Source organism: Eumetopias jubatus, unplaced genomic scaffold, assembly GCF_037043125.1.
Source record: "Eumetopias jubatus isolate StellerSeaLion01/CBP00866 unplaced genomic scaffold, mEumJub1_p1.0 scaffold_15, whole genome shotgun sequence".
NCBI classification, from domain to species: Eukaryota; Metazoa; Chordata; class Mammalia; order Carnivora; family Otariidae; genus Eumetopias; species Eumetopias jubatus.
The window spans coordinates 87262936-87287743 of NW_028274821.1; the positions used below are offsets into that span (position 1 = coordinate 87262936).

The 24808-nt window shown below is 55.6% G+C and overlaps 3 protein-coding genes across 7 annotated transcripts in view; 1 reads left to right on the top strand and 2 right to left on the bottom strand.

Annotated features, from left to right (window-relative positions):
- Nucleotides 1-24790, top strand: part of TTC16 (tetratricopeptide repeat domain 16) — a 29342-nt gene extending 4552 nt beyond the window's left edge. Inside the window, 9 exon segments of the mRNA XM_028107649.2 lie at nt 435-649; nt 1296-1540; nt 1892-2033; nt 3926-4091; nt 4627-4773; nt 4934-5092; nt 6569-6656; nt 7034-10771; nt 16476-24790. Coding sequence (XP_027963450.2) covers nt 435-649; nt 1296-1540; nt 1892-2033; nt 3926-4091; nt 4627-4773; nt 4934-5092; nt 6569-6656; nt 7034-8313 — 2442 coding nt within the window. The 3' untranslated portion in view covers nt 8314-10771; nt 16476-24790.
- TOR2A (torsin family 2 member A) lies at nt 8213-12947 on the bottom strand. Of its 3 annotated transcripts, none has more exons than XM_028107652.2 (5): nt 11878-12947; nt 10991-11256; nt 10161-10336; nt 9358-9485; nt 8216-9220 (listed from the first exon to the last, which is right to left on the bottom strand). In XM_028107652.2, the coding sequence occupies exons 1-5, from the start codon at nt 12026-12028 to the stop codon at nt 8901-8903; spliced, it is 1041 nt and encodes a 346-aa protein (XP_027963453.1). In that variant the 5' UTR covers nt 12029-12947; the 3' UTR covers nt 8216-8900. The 3 variants fall into 3 exon arrangements, with proteins under 3 accessions (XP_087875231.1, XP_027963453.1, XP_027963454.1); XM_028107653.2 differs by having other exon boundaries at nt 8218-9145; XM_088019105.1 differs by lacking the exon at nt 10161-10336 and having other exon boundaries at nt 8213-9220.
- Nucleotides 13526-24808, bottom strand: part of SH2D3C (SH2 domain containing 3C) — a 29105-nt gene continuing 17822 nt past the window's right edge. For all 3 annotated transcript variants that reach the window (XM_028107642.2, XM_028107644.2, XM_028107645.2), the window contains 9 exons: nt 22700-22828; nt 21187-21641; nt 19807-19931; nt 18286-18821; nt 17251-17366; nt 16532-16703; nt 15650-15761; nt 15050-15256; nt 13526-14133 (listed from right to left, as the gene is read on the bottom strand). In XM_028107642.2, the coding sequence (XP_027963443.2) occupies nt 13958-14133; nt 15050-15256; nt 15650-15761; nt 16532-16703; nt 17251-17366; nt 18286-18821; nt 19807-19931; nt 21187-21641; nt 22700-22828 (2028 nt within the window). In that variant the 3' untranslated portion in view covers nt 13526-13957. The remainder of the gene's footprint in view (nt 14134-15049; nt 15257-15649; nt 15762-16531; nt 16704-17250; nt 17367-18285; nt 18822-19806; nt 19932-21186; nt 21642-22699; nt 22829-24808) is intronic.

Consider the following 24808-nt stretch of genomic DNA (forward strand, 5'->3'; position numbering starts at 1 on the left):
TCTGCTCAGGCCCAGGCCTGCATCTGTTGTCAGAGTTGTCTTGGGCTTAAAGGTCGGGGGAGTTGGGGAGGACCTATGCATGGGAGGATTGGGAGGATGTGACAGTCATGGTCAGGGGGACACACCCTCCCCCCACCTTGAGTGAGCTTAGAGGTCCTACATGGAGGAGGCATCTGCAACACCATTCCACAGCAGAAAGCACCCAGGCTGACCTGGCTCTCCTGAGGTCACATCTGGAAAGGGACCAGCAGGGATGGGGCCTGGGATGGGATTTTCTCATAATGCTCCCTGCTGCTTTCATGAGGCAAAAAAGGTGGCACAGCAATGCAGGGACATCAAGGGTGGGTGACATGGTCTGGAGGTGTGCCTCTCCATGGGAGAGGGCAGAGCTCCGCTTAGCCTACCACCCTGATGCCATCCTTGGCCCTCCGTAGCCCAGCCTCTGCCATCGAGACCTGCATAGCGCCTTGCTGTTGGATGCCAAGCACCCACAGGCCAAGGTGCTGCTCCAGATGATGGTGGACCAAGCCCAGAAGGCGCGTCAGGATGCTGGGATCCTAGCTGTGCAGGGCAAGCTGCAGCATGCTCTGCAGCACATCAACTGTGCCATCGAGAACAACCCTCTGGACCCTAGCCTCTTCCTCTTCCGGTACTGTGTGTGTGGGGGGGTACCCATCTTGGGTCCTGCTGTATGGTCTCAGAAGAGGACTTGATCCTCCCCAGGCTTCAGTTTCCCCAAGTAGCCTCTAATAATCTTTCCCTACTCCCCATTAGGGTCAAAGCTAGGGAGAGGTCTTAGCTGCTATTGCCCTTGGAGGACGGGCAGGCAGCCACTTTAGTTCACCTGGGAATCCTGGACCCTCAAGCCTGCTGAGCATTCACACAGGGAGGCTCAGCCCAGCTCAGTGGCCGAGGCTTGGGTTTGAATCTACCCCTCGCCCAGGACTTATTACATGATTTGGGGCCATGTACCTTTCCTGAGTCTAGGTTTTCTCATATAAACAGTGGGGTGAAACATCTGTCCCAGGTACAAAAAGGCCTTAGCATAGAGGTTGGCATGCACGCACCTACTTCCTAAAAAGAAAGATGGAAGCTATTTCTGGGTAAAGCAAAACTACCCATGACCAGCAGGCTCTCCGGGTAGTAATCCAGAGCCAGCCCCACACCCAAACCAGCATGTGAAGAGAGGGCCCTCACGCCACCAGCCCAGGTCAGAAGGGCCCAGAGTGGCCAGCGTCCTGGCCGGCCGCCCCAGTGGGTGGGGGTGCCTTGGCCTTCATGTCCCTCCCCCATAGGGGCACCATGTACCGCCGGCTCCAGGAGTTTGATGCCGCTGTGGAGGACCTCCTGAAGGCGCTGGACATGATGAGTGAGAGCCAGGAAGGCATGGTGCGGCAGGCTCAGCGGCAGCTGCTGCTGACCTACAATGACTTCGCCGTGCACTGCTACCTGCAGGGTGCCTACCAGGAGGGCGTGCTGCTGCTCAACAAGGCCCTCAAGGACGAGCAGCAGGAGAAGGGCCTCTACATCAACCGGGGCGGTGAGTGGGGGCTGCCCCTTGCCCCTCTAAGGCCTCGGCTGGGCCCTTGAGGGAGGGAGGGAGGGAGGAGGGAAAGAGCCTCAGGGTCCTGGGGACACACTCTGCAAAGTGTTGCCTTAGACAAACTGGCTACAGTCTCTTCAAAATGCTCAGAATCAGGCGGCTGGGGAAAAGTGCCTGAGGCACGGAAAACCTTGGCAGGCACCCTCTACCACTCACGGGAGGGGGAGTTTGGGAGTTCACCGCCACCGGTCTCAGGATCCCCCAGAGGGTGGAGCAGGCTGGGCTGGGGCTCCTGGGCACTGGGGCTGGGGGCCTGCTCAACCCCTGCGTCCATCCCCCGGGCCCTAGATTGCTTCTTCCAGCTGGGCAACCTGACTTTTGCGGAGGCGGACTACCAGCAGGCACTGGCGCTGAGCCCGCAGGACGAGGGCACCAACCTGCGCATGGGCCTACTGCAGGAGAGGATGGGCTTCTGCGAGCAGAGGAGCAGGTGTGGGCTGTGGGCGGCTCACGGGGGTGCGGGGTGGGGTGGTGCTGGGGGTGCTGGCATGGAGCCGCCTGCTGGGACCCCTGGATCAAGATCCTCTGCTCGGGGCGCCGGGGTGGCTCAGTCGGTTGGGCGACTGCCTTCGGCTCGGGTCACAGTCCTGGAGTCCCGGGATCGAGTCCCGCAGCGGGCTCCCTGCTCCGCGGGGAGCCTGCTTCTCCCTCTGACCCTCCCCCCTCTCGTGCTCTCTGTCTCTCATTCTCTCTCTCTCGAATAAATAATTAAAATCTTTAAAAAAAAAAAAAAAAGATCCTCTGCTCCCCCAGGTATGGCTCCTAAATAACGGTTTTAGTTTTCAAGTTTTCGGGAAAAATTCTTCACTTTTTTCTGAATATTGTTATGGTAATTGTGCTTTCTATAAAAAACTGACGTGTTTGGTAATGATGCATAATTCAGAACCTGAACGTTCCTTCTAATATGTCTCCCAACACCAACCCCCCCATAGGTTTGGTAAAGGTCCCTCCAGATTGTTTCCTATACGTATATTGACAATTATTATCAGTTTACAAAAGTTAGTCATGCTAAACTGTTTTTTGACTTGCTTCTTAACTTCCAATGTCATTATATATATAGGACTACCTCATTCTCTCTTATTATTTGAATAGTATTCCATTCTGTGGAAGGACCACAACTCATTTCTTTAGACAACCCTCTACTGATGACTAATTGGGCTGTTTTCTGTTTTTTATTATAACGTAATGAGCATGCAGGACGTACATTTTCATGCATTATACTAGTAATGCCATAATTAGATTGCTGGGAGCTAAACTGTTGTTAAACAGTGTGAACATTTAACGTTTTAAAACATAATAATATCCAGTTGTTCTCCACAAACAGTGAGCCACTGTCAACTTCCTCCAGGAAAGGAGAGTCTTGGTTTGCCCAAACCTCCATAGTGCAGGGTGTTAAGACTGTTTTCAACTCTGCAAATCTAGTAGGCAAAAAAATGCTCTCTCTCAGTTGATTTATGTTGCATGTTTAAATTGCTAGCACAGCCCAGCATCTTTTTCATGTTTGCTGGTCATTATGGCTGGCCCAAACCTTTTGCCCGTTTTGCTGTTAAATTGCTCATGAAGGGGTGCTTGGCTGGCTCAGTCAGTAGAGCATGCAGCTCTTGATCTCGGGGTCATGAGTTCAAGCCCCACATTGGGCTTAGAACCTACTTAAATAAATAAGATTTTTAAAAAAATAATAAATGCTCATTAAAACTTTTTGTTGTTGTTACAGGAGTTCTTTGTAGGCTAGGAAACTTAGTTTATTGTCTGCCTTCTATGGGAAAATATATTTCCCCTATTTATTGCTTTCCTTTGTGGTGGTTTTGCTACTCAGTAACTTGGGATTTAATCATAGTCAAATTAATTTTCTCATTTTTAGCTGCTTGGTTTGTGAGATTCTCAAAAGGCCCTCCTTACTACAGGATATTAAAAACATTCACTTACACTGGGGTCTTGTACTAGCACAAGTGTTGGGGCCGTTAAGAGTGTAGCTGGCAGGGGCCCCTGGGTGGCTCAGTTGTTAAGTGTCTGCCTTCGGCTCAGGTCATGATCCCAGGGTCCTGAGAGGGAGCCCCGCATCGGGCTCCCTGCTCTGCGGGAAGCCTGTTTCTCCCTCTCCCACTCGCCCTGCTTGTGTTCCCTCTCTTGAGCTCTGTCAAATAAATAAAATCTTAAAAAAAAAAAAGTGTAGCTGGCAGAAGAAGAGCAGAGGGGCATGGTGGAGGTCGGGGAGCAGAGACCAGCCTGATTTATCCCATACTCCCCAGTGGGGCCCAGGAGCCACCATGTCCCTGCCTGGGGCCCAGCGCACAACAGCCTGTGGCCCACTGTGTCCCGCAGGCAATTCCATAAGGCAGACAGCCACTTCTCAATGGCCATCCAGCACAACCCCCAGAAGGCCCAGTACTATCTGCACCGTGCCAGGAGCCGGCAGCTCCTACAGAACATTTTGGGGGCCCGCCTGGATGTTGCCACGGTCCTGCTCCTCAGCCCCAAGCAACCCAAGGTAGGTTCCTGCTGGGCCAGGGGGGGCAGGCTCCAGAGTCAATACTTGTGATTGCCTAAAGATACTCCCTGTTCCTAAAAGAAGTCTGGTTCCCTAGCAAAACTAACAGCTGCCGATGCCAAGCACTTATGCCGTGCCAGGTACCGTTCCAGCCACTTCAGCTGGCGTTGCTCTGCTTACCCCTCTTCAGCGCCCCACAGGACTGCTAACGTTATCCCCTCACCCCCACCCCCCCAATTTGCAGGTGAGGAGGGCAGGGCTCAGAGAAGTCAGTACCCTTGCCCCAGGGCACATGCTTAGCTGTCAGACCCGCAGGAGCGGGCTCAGACACCCACGGCTGGCCTAGTCAGGACGCCCCCTCCTGGTGGGCCTCCTCGCGGGCTCCTCCCAGTTCTGGGGCAAGGAGGTCTGGCCCTGTAAAATCAGGAACTGGTAAACCCTTCCCGCGTCAGCCCTGAGAAGGGCTCTGCGAGGGCAGGGCAGCACCACACCATCTGCCCCCTGCCCTGGCCCACACCTGGCTCTTTCCTGGCAGGTGCTCCCACTGATGGCCAGCCTCTTCCCGGGCATGTCGGTGGAGGAGGTGCTCTGCAGCCAGGTGGCCCACCTGGCCAGGCTGCAGTTGAATCGGGTGTTGGAGAGCAGCCTGCAGGCTGGCATCCCTCGAGGCATTGTGGGGCAAGTTCCTCAAGTGGGGGCCGCGGACCAGGAGTGGGAAATGGCTGGGCATCAAGGCTCCTCCTGCTCCTGCTGCCTCCTCAGGCCACTCTCAGGACCCTGGGGATGGTGGGCTGAGTCAGGGGGGCTTACCCAGCACTCTGGGGCCATGGCTTGGCAGGCAGCTCAGACAGCGGGAACAAGAGCGCCAGAAGGCGCGGGCCCTGCAGTTCTGGTGGAAGCCTTTGTTGGGGACCTCTGAAGAGCTCCAGGCCACTCCCCAGACCCTGACGGGAGAGCCAGCAGTTGTAAACGAAGCTGAGGCCCTCCACGAGGAGGAAGAGGTGAGTGGACCACATGCTGGGGCCTACAGCCCTTGAGGTCTGGGGTGGAGCGTAGCCAGAGCCAGGGCTGAGGGAGGCAGACTGGCTAGAGGATGGCATCCAGGCCTGGTTCTGCCACCACTCTGTGTGACTTGGGCTGGGGTCCTTCTGCTGTGAGATGGAGATGGTATCAATAAGGAGTACCCTTGAGGAACGGCAAGAGGATGTGGACTCCTCACAGAGAGGCCTCCCCACACCTTGCCACACTCACCTTCATAAATTCTGTGTGCACTGGCCATTTGTGCCAGGATTTTCTTAATTCTTAAATCCGTCTCTAAGAACTTTTTATTGAATGTCACATAAATCTAGAAAAGCACACGGTTCAATAGTGAGTGAGCTGGTGAATTTTCACAAACCAAGTACACCCATGACGCCATTACCTATCGAAAGAACACACTCCCAGCTCCCCGGAAGCCGCCTCATGCCCCCTGCTAGGCCCCTCCCTTAGCCCAGTGCACCCCCAAGGCTGTCCTGATCCCTAACATCACAACTGAACGTGCATGTTTCTTCACATCAGTGGACAAGTACAGTGTGCCCGCTTGTCTCGGGACTCCCTTCGCTAAGCGTGTTTGTGAGATGCATCTAAGTTGACTGCTTGTTCTCATCGCTGGTTGAGAATTCCATCCTGTGAAAGTCCCGCAATCTGCCCACTCAACTGCTGATGGACAGCAAGTACCTTTGTGTTCAAAGGAAACTTTATGAAAATGAAGTAGATGGAAGACCAACATCCCTTGCTGTAAATGGGAAAGGCTAGCACTCCAGTTCTCTAGCTCACACTGGAACACAAAAATACAAAACTTTGTGTCCCCCCCGCCCCGAGGTCATTGTGAGCTCCCTCCCTCGGGGAGATGTGGAGCCGGCGCCTGCTGGTTGCTGGGACTCTGCCTGCCCCCTCCCCGCTTCCACACACCCACCACTGCCCGCAGGGGTGAGTGGGCCTGAGGCGGCCAGCAGCCAAGAGCCCGGCTGTGGAGTCCCACAGGCCTGGATTCAAACTCTGCTCCTCTGCTTCTTAGCTGAGTGTCAAGGGCAGGCTGCTTAGGCTCCTGGAGACTTGGTTTCTGGTCCGTGAAATGGTAAAAACGGTAGCTCCCTCCCAGATATGTGGGAGGGTGAAATGGGATAGAATGGTAAGCATAAAAAGCTCAGTTCTTCACTAGCCATTCCCCAGAGTACAGCGCTTTACAGTTTACAGAGGACTGTCTCACAGTGAAACTAATTTGCATTTTGCAGACGGCAGACCTGAGGCCCAAGCAGCCTCTTGAACACTACCGAAATTTCTCACAGTGCCCTGCCGGTCGAATCTGACCGCTCCCCTTCCTGTCCAGTCTTCACCTCTCGTGCCGCCCGGCCCCAGCTGGGCCCCCTGAGGAGCTCTGAGCCGCTGGCCCAGGGCCTCCCATGGCCTACAGCGGCCCCGCTTGTCTTCTGCCCTAGGAGGAGCAGTGGGAGCCTGCACCCAGCAGGATGAGGTCCCTGTCCAACAGCTACCTCGACCAGACCTCTTCAGGCTCCGTCTTCGGCTGTAAGTCCCCAGTGCTCTCGCTAGGCCTGAGTAAGCCAAAGCAGCAGAGTAGGCAAAGGTCAGGGGTCAGAGACTCCTTGGCCTGCGTGTGCATTTGGGCTCTGCTACTTATAGTTCTGTGATTATAGAACAGGAGGAAGAATCCTCACTTTGAATGGGGCATGGTGAGCCCTCCGTGTCTCCCGTTTATCCCACAGCCCTGGCCCACCTGCAGGGCTCGGGTTGCCAAGGAGCGCTGGGCTGGCGTCATCTGGCAGACCTTCCCCTTGGCCATGCAAGGCCTCTGGAATAGAGGCAAGGGTGAGGCCTACACCTCCTTTTCCTGGAGCTGTCTGGGCAGGGCAGCCTAACGGATGCTCTTGGCTCATCCTTCCCAGTCAGGACCATGTCCATCTCAGAGACAGAGACGTCCACTATCTGCCAGGAATACAAGAGCACCTCAGCCACTGCTGTGACATCCTCCAACTCCTCACTGCTGAAGACTCTATCCTCAGACCTGCTGGAGAACAGAGAAGACCTAAGCTTGAGCCACAGCCCCAGCAAAACCAAGGCCACGCAGGGCCACAGCCAGAGCCCCAGCAGGACAAAAGCCGCCCAAGGCCAGAGCCGGAGGCCCAGCAAGGTGGAGGCTGCCCAGGGCCAGAGGCGGAGGCCCAGCAGGACCAAGGCCACCCAGGGCCACAGCTGGAGGCCCAGCAAGATGGAGGCCGCCCAGAGCCAGAGCCCCAGCAGGACCAAAGCCACCCAGGGCCACAGCCAGAGGCCCAGCAAAATGGAGGCTGACGAGGGCCAGAGCCAGAGCCCCAGCAGGACTAAGGCCACCCAGGGCCAGAGCCGGAGGCCCAGCAAGATGGAGGCCACCCAGGGCCAGAGCCAGAGCCCCAGCAGGACTAAGGCCACCCAGGGCCAGAGCCAGAGGCCCAGCAAGACAGAGGCCGCCCAGGGCCAGAGCCAGAGCCCCAGCAGGACCAAAGCCACCCAGGGCCAGAGCCAGAGCCCCAGCAGGACCAAAGTCACCCAGGGCCAGAGCCAGAAGCCCAGAAAGGAGGAGGCCGCCCAGGACCAGAGCCGGAGGCCCAGCAGGATGGAAGCCACCCATAGCCAGTGCCGGAGGCCCAGCAAGATGGAGGCTGCCAAGGGCCAGAGCCAGAGTTCCAGCCAGACTGAGGCCACCCAGGGCCAGAGCTGGAGGCCCAGCCAGACTGAGGCTACCCAAGGCACAAGACAAAAGCCTAACAAGGCCAAGGCCACTCAGGGCCCAAGGAAGAGGCTTAGAAAGATCAAGGCTGCCCATGGCCGGAGTTGGGGACCCAGTAAGGGGGCCACCCATGGTCGGAGCGGGGGACTGATCCGAAGTTCTAGCAAGACCAAGGATTTCTATGATTCTAGTTGGAGCCCCAGCAACACTGAGGCCACTCAGGACCAATGCCAAAGATCCAGCAAGACCACGGCTGCCCAGAGCTGGAGCCAGAACACAAGCCCCGGTTCCAGCAAGACTGAGGTCACCTAGGGACTGAGCCCAAATCTCAGAAAACCCCAGACCACCCAGGGCCTGACCAGAACCCCAGAAAAATCAAGGCTGGCCCAGCAGTTACACTGCTCCCTGAAGGGGCCATTCAGCCCCCTCGCTTCTTGCTGGGTATGGAAGAGATTCTAACCCCCACACACACTCACTGGCCCCCAGCAAAATAGCCTCCTTCCAGAGCAGTTAGATACCTCAGCCAACATTCTTCTGGTCCCATGGCTAAGTTTATTGTATTTGTTCTCTTATAAAATTAAAGACTTTAAAAACCAGGCCCAAGTGGCAGCTTGAGTCCCTCTGTTCATGAAGACTGAGAAGTCTCAGCCTGGCCTTACAGTACTGGGACACAGGGTGTGCAATGGAGGCTTCAGAGTATGGTGCCAGAGCAAGGGGCCAAGAGTAACCATCCGAAGAGGGAGAGAGCAGCCATGAGCCACAGTCCCTGAGTTACAATTCACATTTTAAGAAGGCTTAGGCTGGAGGGCAACGGCAAGGCTCATTGAAGTTCTGGGGTCACCAGTGGTTTCTCCAGGGAAGGAAGCAAAGGCCAAGAGACCCTCAGACCAGTAAAGAGGCCAGGGCTCTCTGTCCCATGGCCTAGCCAGCATGCCTCCTCATCTTCACTTTGGGCTCTGGGTCTCACTCTCCAGGAGTGCAGGGGCCCCAGGGCTTTCCTGCACAGCCTGGCCAGGGAGAAGAGAGCAAGGACGCCATCTGGAGAGTCAGAGGACAAAGGCAATTCTGGAGGCCACAGTCTTGCAGCCGTTGGAGGAAAAGAGCTGTTCTTCCTCAGGGAAGAAGGTGGTGCTCTCCAGCACGGCCTGGAGGACCTCCTCCCTTGGCTCCAGGCCCAGCTGGGCCAGCTCGTTGAGCACGCAGTGCCGCACGTGGTGCCGCTGCAGTGGTAGGAAGGGCACCAGGACGTCTAGGAGACGCTCTTCCATGATGCCTGAGCGCCAGAAGCCATCTGCAGGAAGGGGCAATGTGGGAAGGGTCTGTGGTGGGCTCAGGGAGGTTGCATGACAGCCAGGAGCGCCAAAGCCTGGGCTGAGAAATACCGGGTCAGTGGGCCGCGCATCAGACCCTGGGAGAACCTGGCCCAGCCCAGTGGATGTGGGTGTGAAGCCTCGGCCTGCTGACGTTACCCCGGGGCGGGGAGGCCTCCCAAGCTGAACTCACGGTGTGGGTTGTCCAGCACAGCCTGGGAGATGAGGGGCTCCAGCTCCTGCAGGCGGATCTCCTCCCGGTCCCGGCGGCCACGCCACGCCTCCAGAGCCACCTGGTTGATCTGCTCGCCACCAGTGTTGCTGAAACCATGGGGAAAGCGGGCCACGGCTCAGACCGTGGGGGGGCGGGATTTGGCCCTTGCTTCCCATGTGCCACCCAATACAACCTGAGCCTGGGCACCCAGCTCAGTACCAGCAGGAGCCAAGCCCACTGAAAACACACAATAGGAACTACTTCCCCTCTCCAGAGCCTGTGTCTCCAACCATGATGCCTGGAAATTCACTTATATGTGCCATGCACTTTAAAGTTTACAAAACACTTTTGGGTCCCTTAACTGACTTTCCCTCCCCGAGCCTCTAGGAGGGCAGTGGGGCATTAATACTGGCCCTCCTGTGCAGAAGAGGAGATGGGAGTTCAGAGAGGTGAAGTGATTTGCCCAAGAAAACACAGCTAGAACTCTTAGAGGTGGGACTAGAATTCTAGTCCTATCTTCCAGGTCCGTGTCCTCCTGGCCCCAAAAGAGGGAAAAATCCTTCCACAAAGAAACAGTGAGGATCCCAAAGACTGAGCCCAGAATGGGCTTTGAGAATGTCAAAATTTGAATAACAGTGTCACAGCCAGTGTGAGGGGCTTTGGGAAAACCCAACTGGGCCCCGGGGGGAAAGGTACTCTGGTGTGGGACCACAGGCCAAGACTGGATAGCTGAGACCTTGGACAAATGCCCCTGCACCATGCTGCTGCAAAGATGGGCCCACCTGATGAAGATGAAGATGGCTTTGCGATAGTTGGTCCCAAACACAACCCAGGAGGAGCCCAGGAAAGGTAGCAGGACCTCTATCAGGCCTGGGGCCAGCTTGTCCATCTCGTCAAAGAGGAAGAGGGAGCGGCTGCAGGCTGTGAGGTTTCCCTGGACCCAGCTCTTAAGATCTTTCTGCGGGGGAGAGGCAGGAGTTTGAAGGCACCTGGAGATACTCCTCTCACATCAGACTTCTTCTGAAGGCAAGAACTAATCCTTTCATGGGGCTGGTGACAAAACTGTGGTCCCAAGGGGTCAGAGACTTGTTCAAGCTCACACACACAGCAAGTCAGCAAGCACACAGAGACTCAAACCCAGGCCTCATATCTGCCTTGTTCAAGACTCCTTCTTTGATAGCCCCTACTTTCCACAAAAGAGGAAGGTTCCCTTCTGCTCCCTGAACCTTCTCAATAATGTTGACAGCTGAAACAGACCAGCCTAGAAAGGACCCTGCAATCGACAACAACGATAGTAGTAAGAGCTACTATTTACTAAATGCTTATTCCAAGCCTCAAATTGGGACCATGCTTTACAAAAAGAAGATAAAGAAGATAACGCAGACTGGCAAAGGTAAGTGCTCAATACATAATACCTGCAACTATACAATCCCCTGTCCCTTGTCCATCTCGAGCTCTGTTCATGATGGGTCCTGAGGGCTGAGGCTCCAACTGGCTGTGTGGCCTGGAGCGAGTAACACCCCCCCACCCCAGGACTCAGGACTCATTCATTCCCTAGGGTCTGGCACCCCAACATGCAGGTGAATGGTGGTCCAGGATGCCACCAGCCTACCTTGTAGCGCTCCATGTGGCTGGCATGGGGGAAGTGGATGATGGGGGAAAAGTGGTGAACGTGGGGGCTGCGGAGGCCACCCCGGAAGAGATAGTGCGCCAGAAGGGAGCTAACGTAGGACTTGCCAGTGCCTGTCCAGCCATGCAGGGAGAGGACCAGTGGCTTGGTGGGGGCTGGGTCCTGCACGAAGGCCTTCAGTGCCTTCACCACCAATGCCTTGGCCAAGTGCTGGCCGGCCAGGTGCTGAGCCAGGTCACACTCCAGACCTAGGGCCACAAGGAGGACAGTATCAGAGCTGAAGACACACACTTGCCACAGAAGGGGGAGGGGAAGTCATGTCTGGAACCTGGTCTAGGGATCCCTGTGTCTCGGGCAGTTTTACAAACTGTGTTTGGAAAGGGAGTGGGGCCCTGGGGGACTCCCGCAGCGCAGCAGCCACCCTCAGACCTGACTTGGCTCGGCAGCGCCCCCACCAGCTGGCCCTCTGCATTGCGCTCAGCTCTAAGTGGCTGTGAGCTGTCAACAGGTTTGGCCCAAGACTTCCTGCCCATTCCTGCCCATTCCCAAGGCAGGCTTCTCCCCTGATGGCCAGGTCCACTGTGGAGGCCTAATCCTCCCCCCAAGGCCCTGCTGTCAAATGCCTCTCTCCATCCTGGCAGGGCTCTGCCTGGACCCCCAAACATGCTTCCCCAAACCCTTGCCCCAAGTCCAGTGCTCAAGACTCTCAAGTCCCTCAACGCCGGGCCCACTTGCGGCCCGAGCCACCCGAAAGTCTGCGGGTCCCGCGCCTCGGTTCTATCCTCCAGGTGTGGCCCGGGGGCAACCCCAGAGTCCGAGGGCTCCCCGGTCCGCGGGCCCTTGCACTCCGGGCTCCTGCAGCTCCTCACCCTGAAAGTCGGGCTGGAAGTCACATTCGCAGAAGGTGCCGAAGTGGCAATGCAGCGAAGTCAGGTCCCAGGCGGCGGCCGCGGCCGAGACCAGCCCTAGCAACCCGAGGAGCGAGCCCCAGGGCCGGCAGCCGCGAGTCGCAGCCGCCATGCGGGTGAGACGGGAGCCGGGTCTGGGCCAGCCGCCCCTCCCTGGGACCACAATTCCCGGCGTGCCTCTCTGGGCGGCAGCCACCTTCCGTAGCCTACAACTCCCGGCTCTCCCCGGAAAGGCCCGAGCCGTCGTCCCGCAGCAGGACCGGAAGGTAGCCTCTAGGGGGAGCCCGCGAACCGTCCCAATCCAGGACGGCGGGCCGCGTTTCCGTGGCCACGGTAACTAGGAGACCATGATAGCGCCGAAAGAATAATAAAGGATTATGACCACAAAGGGTGACGTAACAACTGTAGCAAAAACTTGTGCGGCACCTTAAGCCTTGCAAAGCTCCTTTTCCAAGCTCTGTTTTTATATGACGAAAGAGCGCTCAGTAATAGGGCTTTTGGTGAGCACTTACTAGGTGCCATTAGTGTTAGGTGCCTTATACGTCTTATGATAACAGTACCTGCCGTACAGAGAAACGGTGATGTTTCAATGAGATACAGGAACATAAAGTGTTTTGACTCGGAAAGTGATCAATAAATGATTATTGGTAATCCATTATGTATGAAACATGGCAGTCCCCTACCTAGCAGCTACTCTGCCCTAAGTGCTTTAACATCAATCCTAAGGAATCGATTTTGTTATTGTCCTTATTTTATGGAGGAGGAAATTGGGATCCAAGGGGTTAAGCCTCTGTCCAAGGCTCGTAAATAATAGAACTGAACCCAAGTCAAGCTGCTGCCAAAGATCTAATGCACTGTTATCCAGCCTCTCTTGGTCAAAGGATTCAGAAGGCAAAGGACCCAAGACGTTTCATATTCAGTGAACAGGCTCCCCAGGCCTCCAGCCTGGACGGGAATCGTGTTTATCCACATTGCCTACTTCTCCTACCCATGGAATCAAGAGAACTCCTTTCATGGCCCCTCTTAGAGATTCCCTGACCCACCCACCCTGCGCACGCGCGCGCGCACACACACACACACACACACACACACACACGCACGCACGCACGCACGCATGAAGCTTTTTGGGACCCTGAAAAGAAATAAGTAGTTCCCTCTGTTGAAAAAGGGAAAGAACTCCAGGTCAGGACACCCAGGTTCCAGCCTCCTTCATTCTGCTGCTGTGACCCCAGGAGAGTCCCTTCTCCCTCCAGTTCCATTTTCTGGGGGAGAGTTGGAATCCTAAATTTCAACAAGCCCTTCCACTCCAAACACCTGGAATGCTTGGTTGTGCATTTGTGGGAACCTTTGCTGCGCTCCCCCAAGCAGGAAACGGGGTGGGAGTAGGGGCTGGCCAGGATTTCTCCCCCTGGTTGGAATTAGCTGTTTCTTTCCCGCACTGGTCTGTGAGCTTCTCCAGGACTGGGACTGGGTTTTAGTATTGGCTGTAACAGTGGCTCCTGGTAGAATCTGGAATGTCCCAGGTGCTAAATAAGTATTTACCATTGAATTTTTCCACCTTTCACCTGAAAGAGGAGTCTTTCCACCAGGGCCCCCTGAGAGACAGAAGAAAGAGTCGTAAAAGTTTATTATATGAAAGAAAGAACATGGCTTCTGTACATCTATTTACAGAACAGACAGACATATTTACAACCGGGTGGAGGCCTTGGTGTCCGTTGTGGGCAGATGCCCGGAGAAGAGTGAGGAAGCGTGAGGACCCTCCCATGGCTCGAACACGGGGCACCTCAGCAGGAAGGGGAGAAGCAGAAGCTGGAGGGAGGAACAGGGTTCCGGTTCTTCCTGAAGGGAGACTTGGTGGGCACGTAACAGGTGGGATGGAGCCCAGGGTCCATGCAGGACCTGGAGGTGCAAGGGAGATCCTGGTTTGGGCCCAGAACATTCTCGGGCTGATCACAGTGTCTCTGGGGTGCTCTGGGGAGAGGTCTGTGCTCCTCTGTCCCTGTTGCTGCCCGCAGCTGCAGAGGGGAGGGGTCCGCGGGGGTCACAGTTCACTGGAGCGGACAGCAGGTTCCAATTTGTGGGACAGGGCAGTGAGGACCTTTTCAAACTTCTCATAGCGCCGGGCCTGATTGCTGCTGGCACCCTGGCTGCCCCAGAGAAGGCGCATCTGGAACTCAGTGCTGAACACCTCCAGGAGCTCTGGCCGGGCCTGGAACCCTGCAAGGCAGGGCACAGGGGTCAGGGGATGACCATCCAGCTGGGAAGGCTGGGGGTCCTGCCCAAAGCAAATATACCCCTCAGGGCCCTGTTCCTAAGGGCCTCCCCCCCACCAGCTCCACTAGGATTCCAACAAGCTTTGTCAGTGAACTATGTTTGCAACATGCAATATTTAAATTACTGAAGATAAAATATGAATATCAATTTGGAGGGATTTTTTTTCTTTTTTGTATTTTTCTGTAAGTTCCAAACTTCTTCCTAAGAAACATACACATTTTGCAAGTAAGTGTTTTAAGTAAAAAAAAAATTTTGTTGTTCTCTCTGAAAAAGAAAAAGGAGGAAAGACAAACACCAGGATGTTCTCATCATTTGCCTCTGGGTGATTGTGGGTGATTTTGTTTTTTCTTTTTGCTCAGCTGTAATTTCCAATTTGCCTACAGTGAACTTTCATGACTTAAATAATGCCTAAAGCAGTAAAAGCTGGATAGTTTGAAGCTACTTCCTCTCTGCTCTTTTCACGAGGGACATCTCCCTTTCCCCTAGACTGGGAGCTCCTTGAAGGGAGGACAGGTGTGTCTCAGCCCCAGGCCAAGTGCTTTGCAAACAACATTGTAAAGTAATCCCGTTAGGACGTCCACTTCACAGGTGAGAAAACAAAAGCTCAAAGAAAGCCTAGGGTGCTCTTTGTATCACCTCTGTGTCCCTCCACTGCTACCCGGTACTTTCCACTCACAGTTGAACTGATAAGCGAGTGAAAAACAGGGATAAGGAAAGGGAGTCAGCAGCGGGGCCGGACAGAGGAACGGAGAAACACGAATGGAGGTTTGGAGGAAATGGGAGAGCAAGTCCGGTGGAGGGAGGGCCGGCCAGCGTGACCAGTGACCGTCTCACCCCCCAGATGAGACCCGTGACTCACCCTGCAGCTTGACCTCCGCGTTGGTGTGATACAGGCCTCCATGGTGGGCCACCGTGCGGGCAGCCTCCAGGTGGGCCAATACCACCTCCACACCATGCTCGGTGCTGCCCCAGGGCTCAGGGCCCTCTGCCGGGGCTGAGTCACACTCCAGCAGAGTGATGAGTGGCAGCACATGCGGAAACGTGGTGTTGCTCAGCGGCGGGCCTTCTGCAGGGAGGGAGGCAGGCGCTTAGAGACCTCGGAGGCCCCACCATCCACGGCGCTCCCGGCAGAAGGTGAGGCGCTCCCGGCAGACAGGTGAGGTGGGGGTGGGTCTGCCTGAGGTCCCTGACTGAGTCCCCAGGGCTCCCGACTCCCAAGACTAGCCCCTCTCCTTTTGGAATCCTCCAGCTGAACCCACTGCTGCCTCGGCGCAGCCCCGAGGGCTGAGCCTGGTCCTGACCGAGGCTCACACGGTTGCCAGGTACAGAAAGTGAGCACGAGATTAGCCTGCGCAGACCTCAGTCAAGCTCTGGTCATTGTCCACACTGGGAGAGTCTTTACCGACCCAGAGTGGGGCTGGAGCCTGTCCAAGGTGACACAGCAAGGTGTGGGGGGTACCTTTGCCCTCGTTGAGGCTCTTGAGAAATGGCTTGAGCTTCTTCTCGTAGAGGATGGCACCCTCCGTGTGTCGCTGCCGAAGGGTCACCCATGTCTGCTCCAGCCGGGCAATCTGGGGAGAGCAGACTGTGAGCGCTCAGCCAGGGAAGGGGCCTGCACAGGCCACAAGCCACCCTGCTGAGTGGACAACCAGATGTGGGATAATAATTATTATATCGTGGTCACCTTTCATGTACTAGGGACAGTGCTGGCTGCTCTTCGCATTCTCCTGGGAGGCCTTGCAAGAGCTCATTTTACAGATGAGGGAACTAAGGCTCAGCTAGGGCAATGACTTGCCCAAGGTCATTCCAAAATTAGGTAGCAGAGCTGGGAGTTGAGCCATGGCCTCTGGGACCCTGTTGTTACTATTGACTAGGCATAGGAGAGCAAGTGTAGAGTGTGGAGGAGGGTCAGGCTTGGCAACAGACTTTTCCAGTCTCTGTGTGACCTTATGCAAGTACTGCTGTGCCTCAATTTCTCATAAGTAAAATGGGACAATAAAGGCACTTCACAAGATTGTTCTGAGGAATCAATGCTTATAAAGTACTTAGTGTACCACCTAGCATATATTAAGTGCTCGCTAAATTATAGCCATTTTATATTTATTTTTGAAATTCATATAATGCTCCTCACTCATTTTTCAGGTGGGTAAACGGAGTCCCAGAGAAGGGGCAAGACTTGGTCTTGGAGCAGGTCACCACTTAAGAGACCTCAGTTCTCAACAGTTATCCTTTCACCAATGCTGCCTAAAAGTCACCAAGTTCTTCCCTATTCGGACGTATCCCAGGGCTCCCTCCAGACGGCGACTTCCTGAAGCCCAGATCGAGACGCGCCCCTCCGTACCTGGGCCATATCCAGGGCGCCCATGACCGCAGCGAAGCTGAACATGTTGCCCATCGTCCCCCGAAGTTCAGCCGCCAGCTGGATGGTCTTGTGCAGAAGCGCGGCCCGCTCCTCCGCGGAGCCCGTGCAGCCCAGGATGTCCACGGCCAGCATGATGGACATGGTGTGGAACCTGTCACAGCGGCCAGGTCAGAGGGGAGAGGTCCTGTCACCGCTTGTGGTCGGGCGCCGAGGGGCGGAGGGCCGAGCCCAAAGTGACAGGTTGGAAAGGGTCAATGAGATTAGGGGGCGCGGCCAGAGTGAGGGGAAAGCAAGGCTAAGGGCTTCTGATTGGTCAGTGTAAATCAGGGGAGGGGCCAGAGGCTTCTGAGCGCCGGGCTGAGGGAGGGACTTGTGATGGATCAGTGGAATTCACGCGGCGGAACAGTTTTAAGAAAGAAGAGTAGCCAGAGCTGATGGGCAGGACTAAGGCTCGCGGAGTGTGATTGGTCAAGAGGGTGCAAAAGATGAATTCGGGGATTGACTCAGGCTTTGGGGAAACTAGGATCGCTTGGAGCTTGATACGGAGCAGTTGCGATTCGTCAATGGATAGAGGGCGTAGCCAGAACCCATGGGAGCGGGGCTGAGAGACTCTGATTGGCCAACCGGCCACAGCAAAAGGGCAGCGAGGTAGCCCGGGGGATTCCCCGCGAGGCCCCGAGTGCAGGTGCTTGCCTTACCTTTCCAGAAGGTCTAGTCGTAGCTGCCGGCCATGGGGGAGGGTGAGCAGCTCCATGCCCCAGCGGACTCCCATTAGGGTCTGCATCTCCTTGGTAACGCCCAGTATCCTAGCAACCTGCAAGGACGCCCCGAGGGCTGATTAATTTCCTGTCGCGGCTGGCCCAAGCCATCTGGGAGTCAGAGAGCTTTATCTAGGAGGGCAGCCTGGCTGGGATGGCGAGTTTGAATTTCAGCTCTCACCCTCTGCCATGGAGCAAATGAACCTCATTTCCTCCTCAGTTCCGTGAAATGAGGGATAAATGGGAAAATGCCCAGTGGTGTTTGATATGTGCCAAAGATGACCAGGACACCTTTAGTCCAGAAGGCAAACCTGAGGCTCAGGGAGGGAAAGGACTTGTCCAAAGTCACACACTGGGCCTAGAACCCAGAACTGCTCCCTTCATGCCTAGCACTCTCCACAGGGCAGTATCTTTGCACTCTTTTCTTGCTTCCTGAGCTGAGAGGCCAGTGTGGCCCCCACATAAAGTAAATCAGTGCCCCCCAAACTTCAGAAGGAGAAATTGAGGGGCAGAGAGAGTCTGGGTCCTTAGATAGTCAAGATTCATTCAAAGGCCCAGGCGTTGACAATTTAGGAGTCTAGGTTATGAGTTTTGTTCATTTTGTCCACTGGGGGGGGCAGGTAGTCTCGGTTTTTACATTCCCTGAACCAGCCAGGCTGACTCCCATCAGGCTCAAAAAGTGCCCCAAGGAGCTCTGGCTTTCAGCACTGCCCAGTTCCAGTGCCAAACTGGTGGAAGCAAGAATATCTTGTGTTGTTGTTGTTGTTGCCATTTTTAGGAGAAAATGGAGGCCCAGAGATGTAAAGTGATCAGCCCAGAGTCAAACAGCAAGCGAGGGACAGCTATGAAGCCAGAAGCCAGGCCCATTCACTATACTTGGGGAATTTAGAGGCCAACTTCTCACCACCCAGACCCCTGTCCCAAAACCACAGGACAGAGGTGCTCTCCCCGCCCCAGTGCTCACCCAGCACCTACCAGGCAGTCAACCTTGGTGACATGCCGAGCCAGCGTCCGGGCATCCACCTCTGCTAGCAGCTCCTTGACCTTGCGCAGAAGGCCCACCTCCAGCGGCCGATTATCCTTGGGGATCAGTAGTGACTGGAAGGTGGCTGGGTTGAAGGAAGAGGTGGCTTCCACAATGGGGGCTATGAAGGCCCTGCCCCGGTCCCCCTCAAGTGTCCCATTCTCTGACAGTTCCTTTAGCCTCTCCCCATAGCTCCTGGCCTGCCGGCTGGAGGCCTCAGCGGCTGCCCACTCTCGACTACCCCGGACAGGAGGCTGGAGCTGGCAGTAATGGCCAGAGTCCGGGTCACTGTAGCTGCTGAGCGATGGTGATGGGGAGGCCTTGCAGAGCGTGTGGGAGGGGCTGGCATAAGGGCCCTTGTCCAACTCCGCAGGGGGTTTTGGGGCACTTCCAGGACACAGCTGGGGTTCACTGGAGCGGCGGGTGACAGGGGAGGCAGGCAGCGCTGTGGCTGAGGGAGCTGCAGGGGTGGCGTGGACACGGGTCACTGCAGGGAGAGAAAGGGAGAGGACTAGTTACCAGAGCTCCCCACCCAGTGAAGTTCTCCCACCCTCTTCCCAAAGGGGTGATGTCCCCACCTCCCTGCCACCTCTTCCTTCAACCCAGCCACCTTCCAGTCACACAGGCCAGGCCCAGCAGCCTCGGGTAAACTGACCAGGCCTCAAGGATACTCTCAAATTGCCTGGACCCCAGGAGTTTGCTCTCTCCTACCCTAAGGCTGCTGCAGCCTTGGGGAACCACTGAACTACATAGAGGAGCTTGCCGTGATTCAGGGATGCTAATAAGCACTTGCTGGAGTTCATTGTGTGGAATTATTTCTCAATGAGTTAGCAATGATTTATTGAGTGCTCATGTGCTAGGATCTGGCGACATGCTGGCCATACTCTGGTCAACAGCAGTCAAACCATCATCCAAAATGAGAGCTGATGTATATTGAGCTCTTCCTGCCTGCGAGTTCCTTCTTTGTACCTTAGCCCACTTAACCCTAACATCCTGGGAAGTAAGTACTTCTACGATCCTCATTCTACCAGGAGAAAACTGAGGGTCAGAGGGGTCAACTGCCCTGCCTGAGTTCACTACCCAGCACGTGGGAGAGCTGGGCTTGAAATCCTCAGTCCTGGATACTTCACTCTGCCATGTTGTTCAGAGAATGCCCAATAAATCATTTGGGGCAAGGAATTTTGACTTTTACACTTAGGGGAGTTGGTTCGAAGGCAAGTTTGTAGTTAGGACAAGTTGGTTGGCCTGTGTTTAGGGAAGAATGTGTGACAACCTGTGGAGACAGTATCAGTGGTGCCACTGGCTGGTTTTTAGTGGAAATTCTTGCAGGGCATCACTCTCAGTAAAGAGGTAGAAACACATATAATCACACACTGTAACAGAAGTCATCAAAGACAAACAGCACACATTGCACACACAAGGTCACTGCCACCAGATTCCCCCACCCGCCCCTCCCCCTCTGTTGGCCATACCAGTACTGTAGGCAGGGGAGCTGGGACTCTCGGAGATGGGTGACATGGGCGAGTGCAGGTCTGGGATCTGGTCCATGCTGAGGGCACAGTTGCGGATAGATTCCCGGGGGTGGGGCAGTGAGGTGCTGTGGAGCAGATACGTTCATGAGCAGAGAGCCCAGAGGGCAGGGCCCTCAGCGGGCCTTAGGATCCCCACCTCTGCCTCTATCCTAGATTGACCGAACTTCAGAGGCAGGAAAGCTTTGGAGAGTGTAGTACTAATTGGCAAGTGTAAGACTGAAGCCCAGAGAGGGGAGTGTTTGTACAGTCCACCACCCGCACAGGGGCTCTCTTTCCTGAGAACCTTGCCTCCAACTTCGAGAACTGCCTGGGAAGCAGGCCTAGCAGAAAGGACGGGGAGCCTGTGGGAACCAGGCCCACCAGACTGGCACCTCCTCACTGCTCCCACGCTACGCTCAGAATGCCAGATCCTGGCACCATTATGGGCACTGATTCTAAACCACAGGCAAAGTGTCTACTGCCCACGGAGAATCCAACCAGCAGTTCCTTGGCTGACAGCACCCAGCCCCCCAGCCCAGGCCTGGGGAGATGGGACCTATCCAAGTGCTGGTGGCACAGGATGGCGGGTCTCTGCAAGCAACCAGGGAGGCCATAGAAATGAGGGGTACAGACTTTGGAATTGCAGACCTGGGTTTGAATCTCGGTCCTCCCACCCTCCAGCAAGTGGCTTCCCCTCTCTCAACCAACCTATCCCCTCATCTGTAAAGTGGGGGTGTGCCCAGGAGTCACCTCCCAGGAGGACATGGGAGTTGATGAGCTTGGGCGCAGACAGCCCTCCGCACAGGGCCAGGTGCACACTAGGGCCTCAGAAATGAGTCCCTTCTGCGGCTTGTCCTGGCCTTGTCCCACCCAGGGCCAGAGGCAACTGGGGGTCATCAAAGTGTGGCTGGGAACGTCCCATCCCCTGTGCAGCGGTTTGCATATTGCAAAGCCCTCTGCTCTGATGCCCGCCTTGGCCTCGCTAGGTGGGTGGGGAGGGGGAGCAGCGGCTGCAGGGACAGGGCAGCACCCACGGGTCCCCTAGGCTGGGGGCGGCTATCTGAGGGAGGGCACTTTATGGACAGGTACACGGTCATGAGAGGAGAGCGGCAGGGCCCAGGGAGCTCAGCAAGTTGTAGCTGAGCTGAGGCTATCACCTGCCTGCAAACCCGGCACTCAGCCCCGTGTCCATCTCTTCCTCACTGCACACCGAGGCCCCAGGACAGTTATTCCACCCAGTTCAGAGTGCCTGGGCCTCCCACTCCTCACCAGCACTCTGATGACGGATACCCCCACTTGCCAAATGGGGAGACCGAGGCCTAGCGTGGGGTCCTTCCTTACCTGGTGGGGCAGCCATCGCTGCGGGTGACCTTGTCGGCGGTGAGCCCATCGGTCATGGTGACGCTGCGCCGCTTCATGTGACTGCCCTTGGGGCCCGAGGGGCTGGCGGGGCCGGCAGCCTTGCCGCTGCCCTGGCCCAGGCCATAGCAAGCCTCCAGGTAGCGCAGTGGGAATGTGCGGTTGACAGGGCAGTAGATGATGGCCCCGCTCTGCTCTGACACGGCCTTGCGGCTGCCCACATGGTACCGCACAAGGGCGGGCACGTGGTCGAAGCTCTCCTGCTCGAACAGGTACTGGATGTGGGTGTAGCTCTCCCCGGCCTTCACCACCACCTTGTTGATTTTGAAGTGCAAGGCCTGGTTGTGCCAGCGGCAGGTGAGCACATAGTCACCCAGGCTGGTGAGAGAGTCCCGGATGAGGAAGTCGCCGTTGCGCTGCACCAGGGTCTCTGATACCTGCAGGAGGCAGTGATCAGGCTGGAGCAGGGCCCGGGCAGGGTCAGACCCAGGATCTGGGGGACACGGGGAACAGAGATATCTATAGCTTAGGAAGGAGGATGCAGTGACCCAGATTCAGAGTGGGCAACTCAGCCACGGGCCCTGGGTCTGGTGTACAGAGGCTCGGGAATGGGAGGACATGACACCCTGGAACGTAAGTCACAGGGACACAGAGCCTGGGGGAGCTGGGGGTCGCCATGACCTAAAACTCAGGTCTCAGACCTGCTCCTTCTCAGGGTGCATTCCCAATCCTCATTCCTCCAAGCACCCAGTGCTCTCTGAGCTCTCTGGGCCTTTGTACTCTCAGGCTGCCCTCTCTTCCTGGACATCCTTCCCACCCTGACCACTTGGTGAACTCCTGTCCATCTCTCACTGGCCTCTGTCCTCAGTTCCCCCTCCTCAGGGCCAGCCCGCATTCCCTGCTGGATGCTCCATTCCTGCACTTCTTCCACTGGGCTCTGACTGGACTATCAGCCCTCAGGGGAAGCCACCACCCATTTTCTCTCTGCATTCATGGTGCTTGACAAAGATCCATGGCATGAATGAAAGAGAGAACAGGTGACTATCAGCCCATCTGGGCCTCAGCACAGAAACTCAACTTTGCCAAAACTGAGAATCCTAAGCCCTGACACTCACTAACCAAACACATAAGAGGCTAATGTATAGACCCATGAAAAAAAAAAAACAACAGTTAAAAATAATGATAATAATAATAGCAATAACAACACTAATAATAACACTGAGCCCACCACATGTCAGACATCAAGTTAAGCGCTTTATGTGCATTGTTTCATTTATTCTCACAATAACCCTTTAAGGCAGGTACTATCATTACCATCCATCTCATAGAAGAAGAAACCGAGGCTCAGAGAGGTGAAGTGACTTGTGCAAGGTCACAGAGTCAGTAAATGACAGAGTTAGACCTCACTGCAGTCCTCTCGGACTGAATCCACCAAGCAGCAGGTCAGAGCCTCTCTGGGCGTCTAGGGCTGAGGTCCCGCCTAAGGCCCACTCACCTCACGGGGGATGCGGCCGTGGTACCAGGCATGGCTGCGGAGATCTGTGCTGCTGAGTTTGAGTTCCTCCTCCAACTCCTTGTGCAGTTTCTCAGGGGAAGAGTCCAGGATGTACTTCTCCTTGGAGAACTGGGCAGGAGACAGCAAAGAGTTGGCATCTGGTCTGAAGCCCTCTTTCTTCTCCTCCAACCCCTCCCTACTCCAGGTGAGCTGCTTTCATCCCGGGACCCTGGGAAAACTCAGGCACAGGTGCCAGAGAGGTCCTCACCCTTGAGTCTCCATCCTAGCAGGAGTAAGGAAATCTCAGTCCTACTGTGCTCCAGGCCCTGTGCTATGCGCCAGGAGTAAACGAGACAATAAACAAACCAGGCCCTGTCCTCAAGGAAGCTCGTAGTCCCGGCGGGGGGGAAGGAAAAGCAACAGGAACATTTGAGCAGAATAAGGTCAGCACCACAGTACTGGACAGCGGCAAGGAGCTGGGTGGCTTGTATAAGAGAGAAGATTAAATATAGGCGAAGTGGAGAGTGGTCCAGGAAGCCTTCCTGGAGGAAATGGTAACAACAAAACACTCCCTCTGCACCAAAAATATCAAACTGATCTTGCACAGGGGAGAGGCAGGATTTCTATAGGTGGATCTGGGAGGTAAGGCAGCAGGTACCCAGGTAAAGGCAAGGACAAAAACATAAAGCTGGATGGACGATGATACATTCTGGGATGCTGAATTATAGAGTGGAAGGGTGGAGGAGGCAGCTATAAACAGGGAAGCAGAGGCCCCCACAGAGACATTTCTGCTGTCCTTTACAATTCCCAAGGCCCTTTCCTCCTCGCCTTCTCAAGCAATCCTGGCCAGATGGCAAAACTGTGGCCAAGCAGGGAAGCCAAAGGTCACTCGATGAAGATAATGCCCAGGACTACCCCCCTTCCACCTGCCCAAGGAGGAGATTCCTGGTTTCCTGGTTACCATGGCCCAGGGTTAGATACCTAAGAGCAGAGGGAGGAGAGTTCCTATTGCCAGGTGCAGCCCCACCACAAAGCACAGTCCAATCCTGGCTGTGCCCTGTGAGTTCTCTGGGCCTCAGTCTCCTCCTCTATAAAATGGGTATAATTACAGAACCTGCCTCCTTGGGTTTCAAGGATGAAAGGAGACAATACCCCAGAGTACTGTGACTAGCCCATAGATGTCCTTGTCACTGTGGGGACATGCGACATTGTTTCCTCTCCCACCCCCCAACTCTGGGCCCCAAAGATGGCTGTTCTAGGACAGGTAGATCTGGTCCCGAACTGGCCAGACAGCAAGACAGATGAAAGGGGCACTAGAGGGCCTGGCTTTAGTCCAGGTGACAGTCTCTCTCCAGGACCCCCTACTCACCAAGGTCCAAGGGTCCTCTAATCCACTCCCTGCCTTTTCAGACCTTCCAAAGATCTCAGAGCCTATCTCTGCAGCTCCATTCCCCACCCCTCTGCTCCCACACTGCCTCACTTTACCCCAATCCACACTGCTCCCAAGACAGCCTAATTCCCAGCTTCAGTGATATCTAGAGTCTCTGACTTCATTATTTCAACAATGATTAAGCCCCCACTCTGGGACAGGTCCTGTGCCAGGGGCTGAGGCCCCAAGGTCATCAGGACAGGTGACCTCTGAGAGAGCTACGCAGACACTGACAAGCAATTCCAGTTTTCTGAGTGTTCAGAGATGCACAGATAGGTCTGGGAGCACCTAAGAGGGTACCTCCTCATCTAGTCAGGGAGTCGAGTCCCTGTAGAGGTGACGTTTCCACGGAGGCCTGCAGAAGGACTGGATGAGCTCAGCAAAAGCATCAGGGCAGGGACAGACAGGCAAACAGGTGGGCCAGGAAGAGTTTCTGGGCAGAGAGTGGCAGAGTCAGGGCCCTGCAGGCAGAGCCAAGATCCTGGGGTGAGGGGAAGCTTCAGAGGGGCAGAGATGATGGGGGCAGGTGGAGCAGGGCTGTCAGGTTGCTGTGGGGAGCTGGGGTTTACCCAGAGGCCACAGCAGAGCCACAGAGGGTTTTTCATGTATGGAGAGTGGCTTAGTGCTTTCCAGGCACTGGCAGGGAAGGGCGGGGCATGGGGGTGGGGACTGGGAAAAGG

Bases quoted from the DNA above. Each gene is read 5' to 3' on its own strand.
- TOR2A (XM_028107652.2), bottom strand. From the start codon at position 12,028: ATGGCGGCTGCGACTCGCGGCTGCCGGCCCTGGGGCTCGCTCCTCGGG. The intron at 11,257-11,877 runs GTGAGGAGCTGC...TTGTGGCCCTAG, and splicing joins CTTCCAGCCCGACTTTCAGG to GTCTGGAGTGTGACCTGGCT. The intron at 10,337-10,990 runs GTAGGCTGGTGG...TCTCCCCCGCAG, and splicing joins GCCACATGGAGCGCTACAAG to AAAGATCTTAAGAGCTGGGT.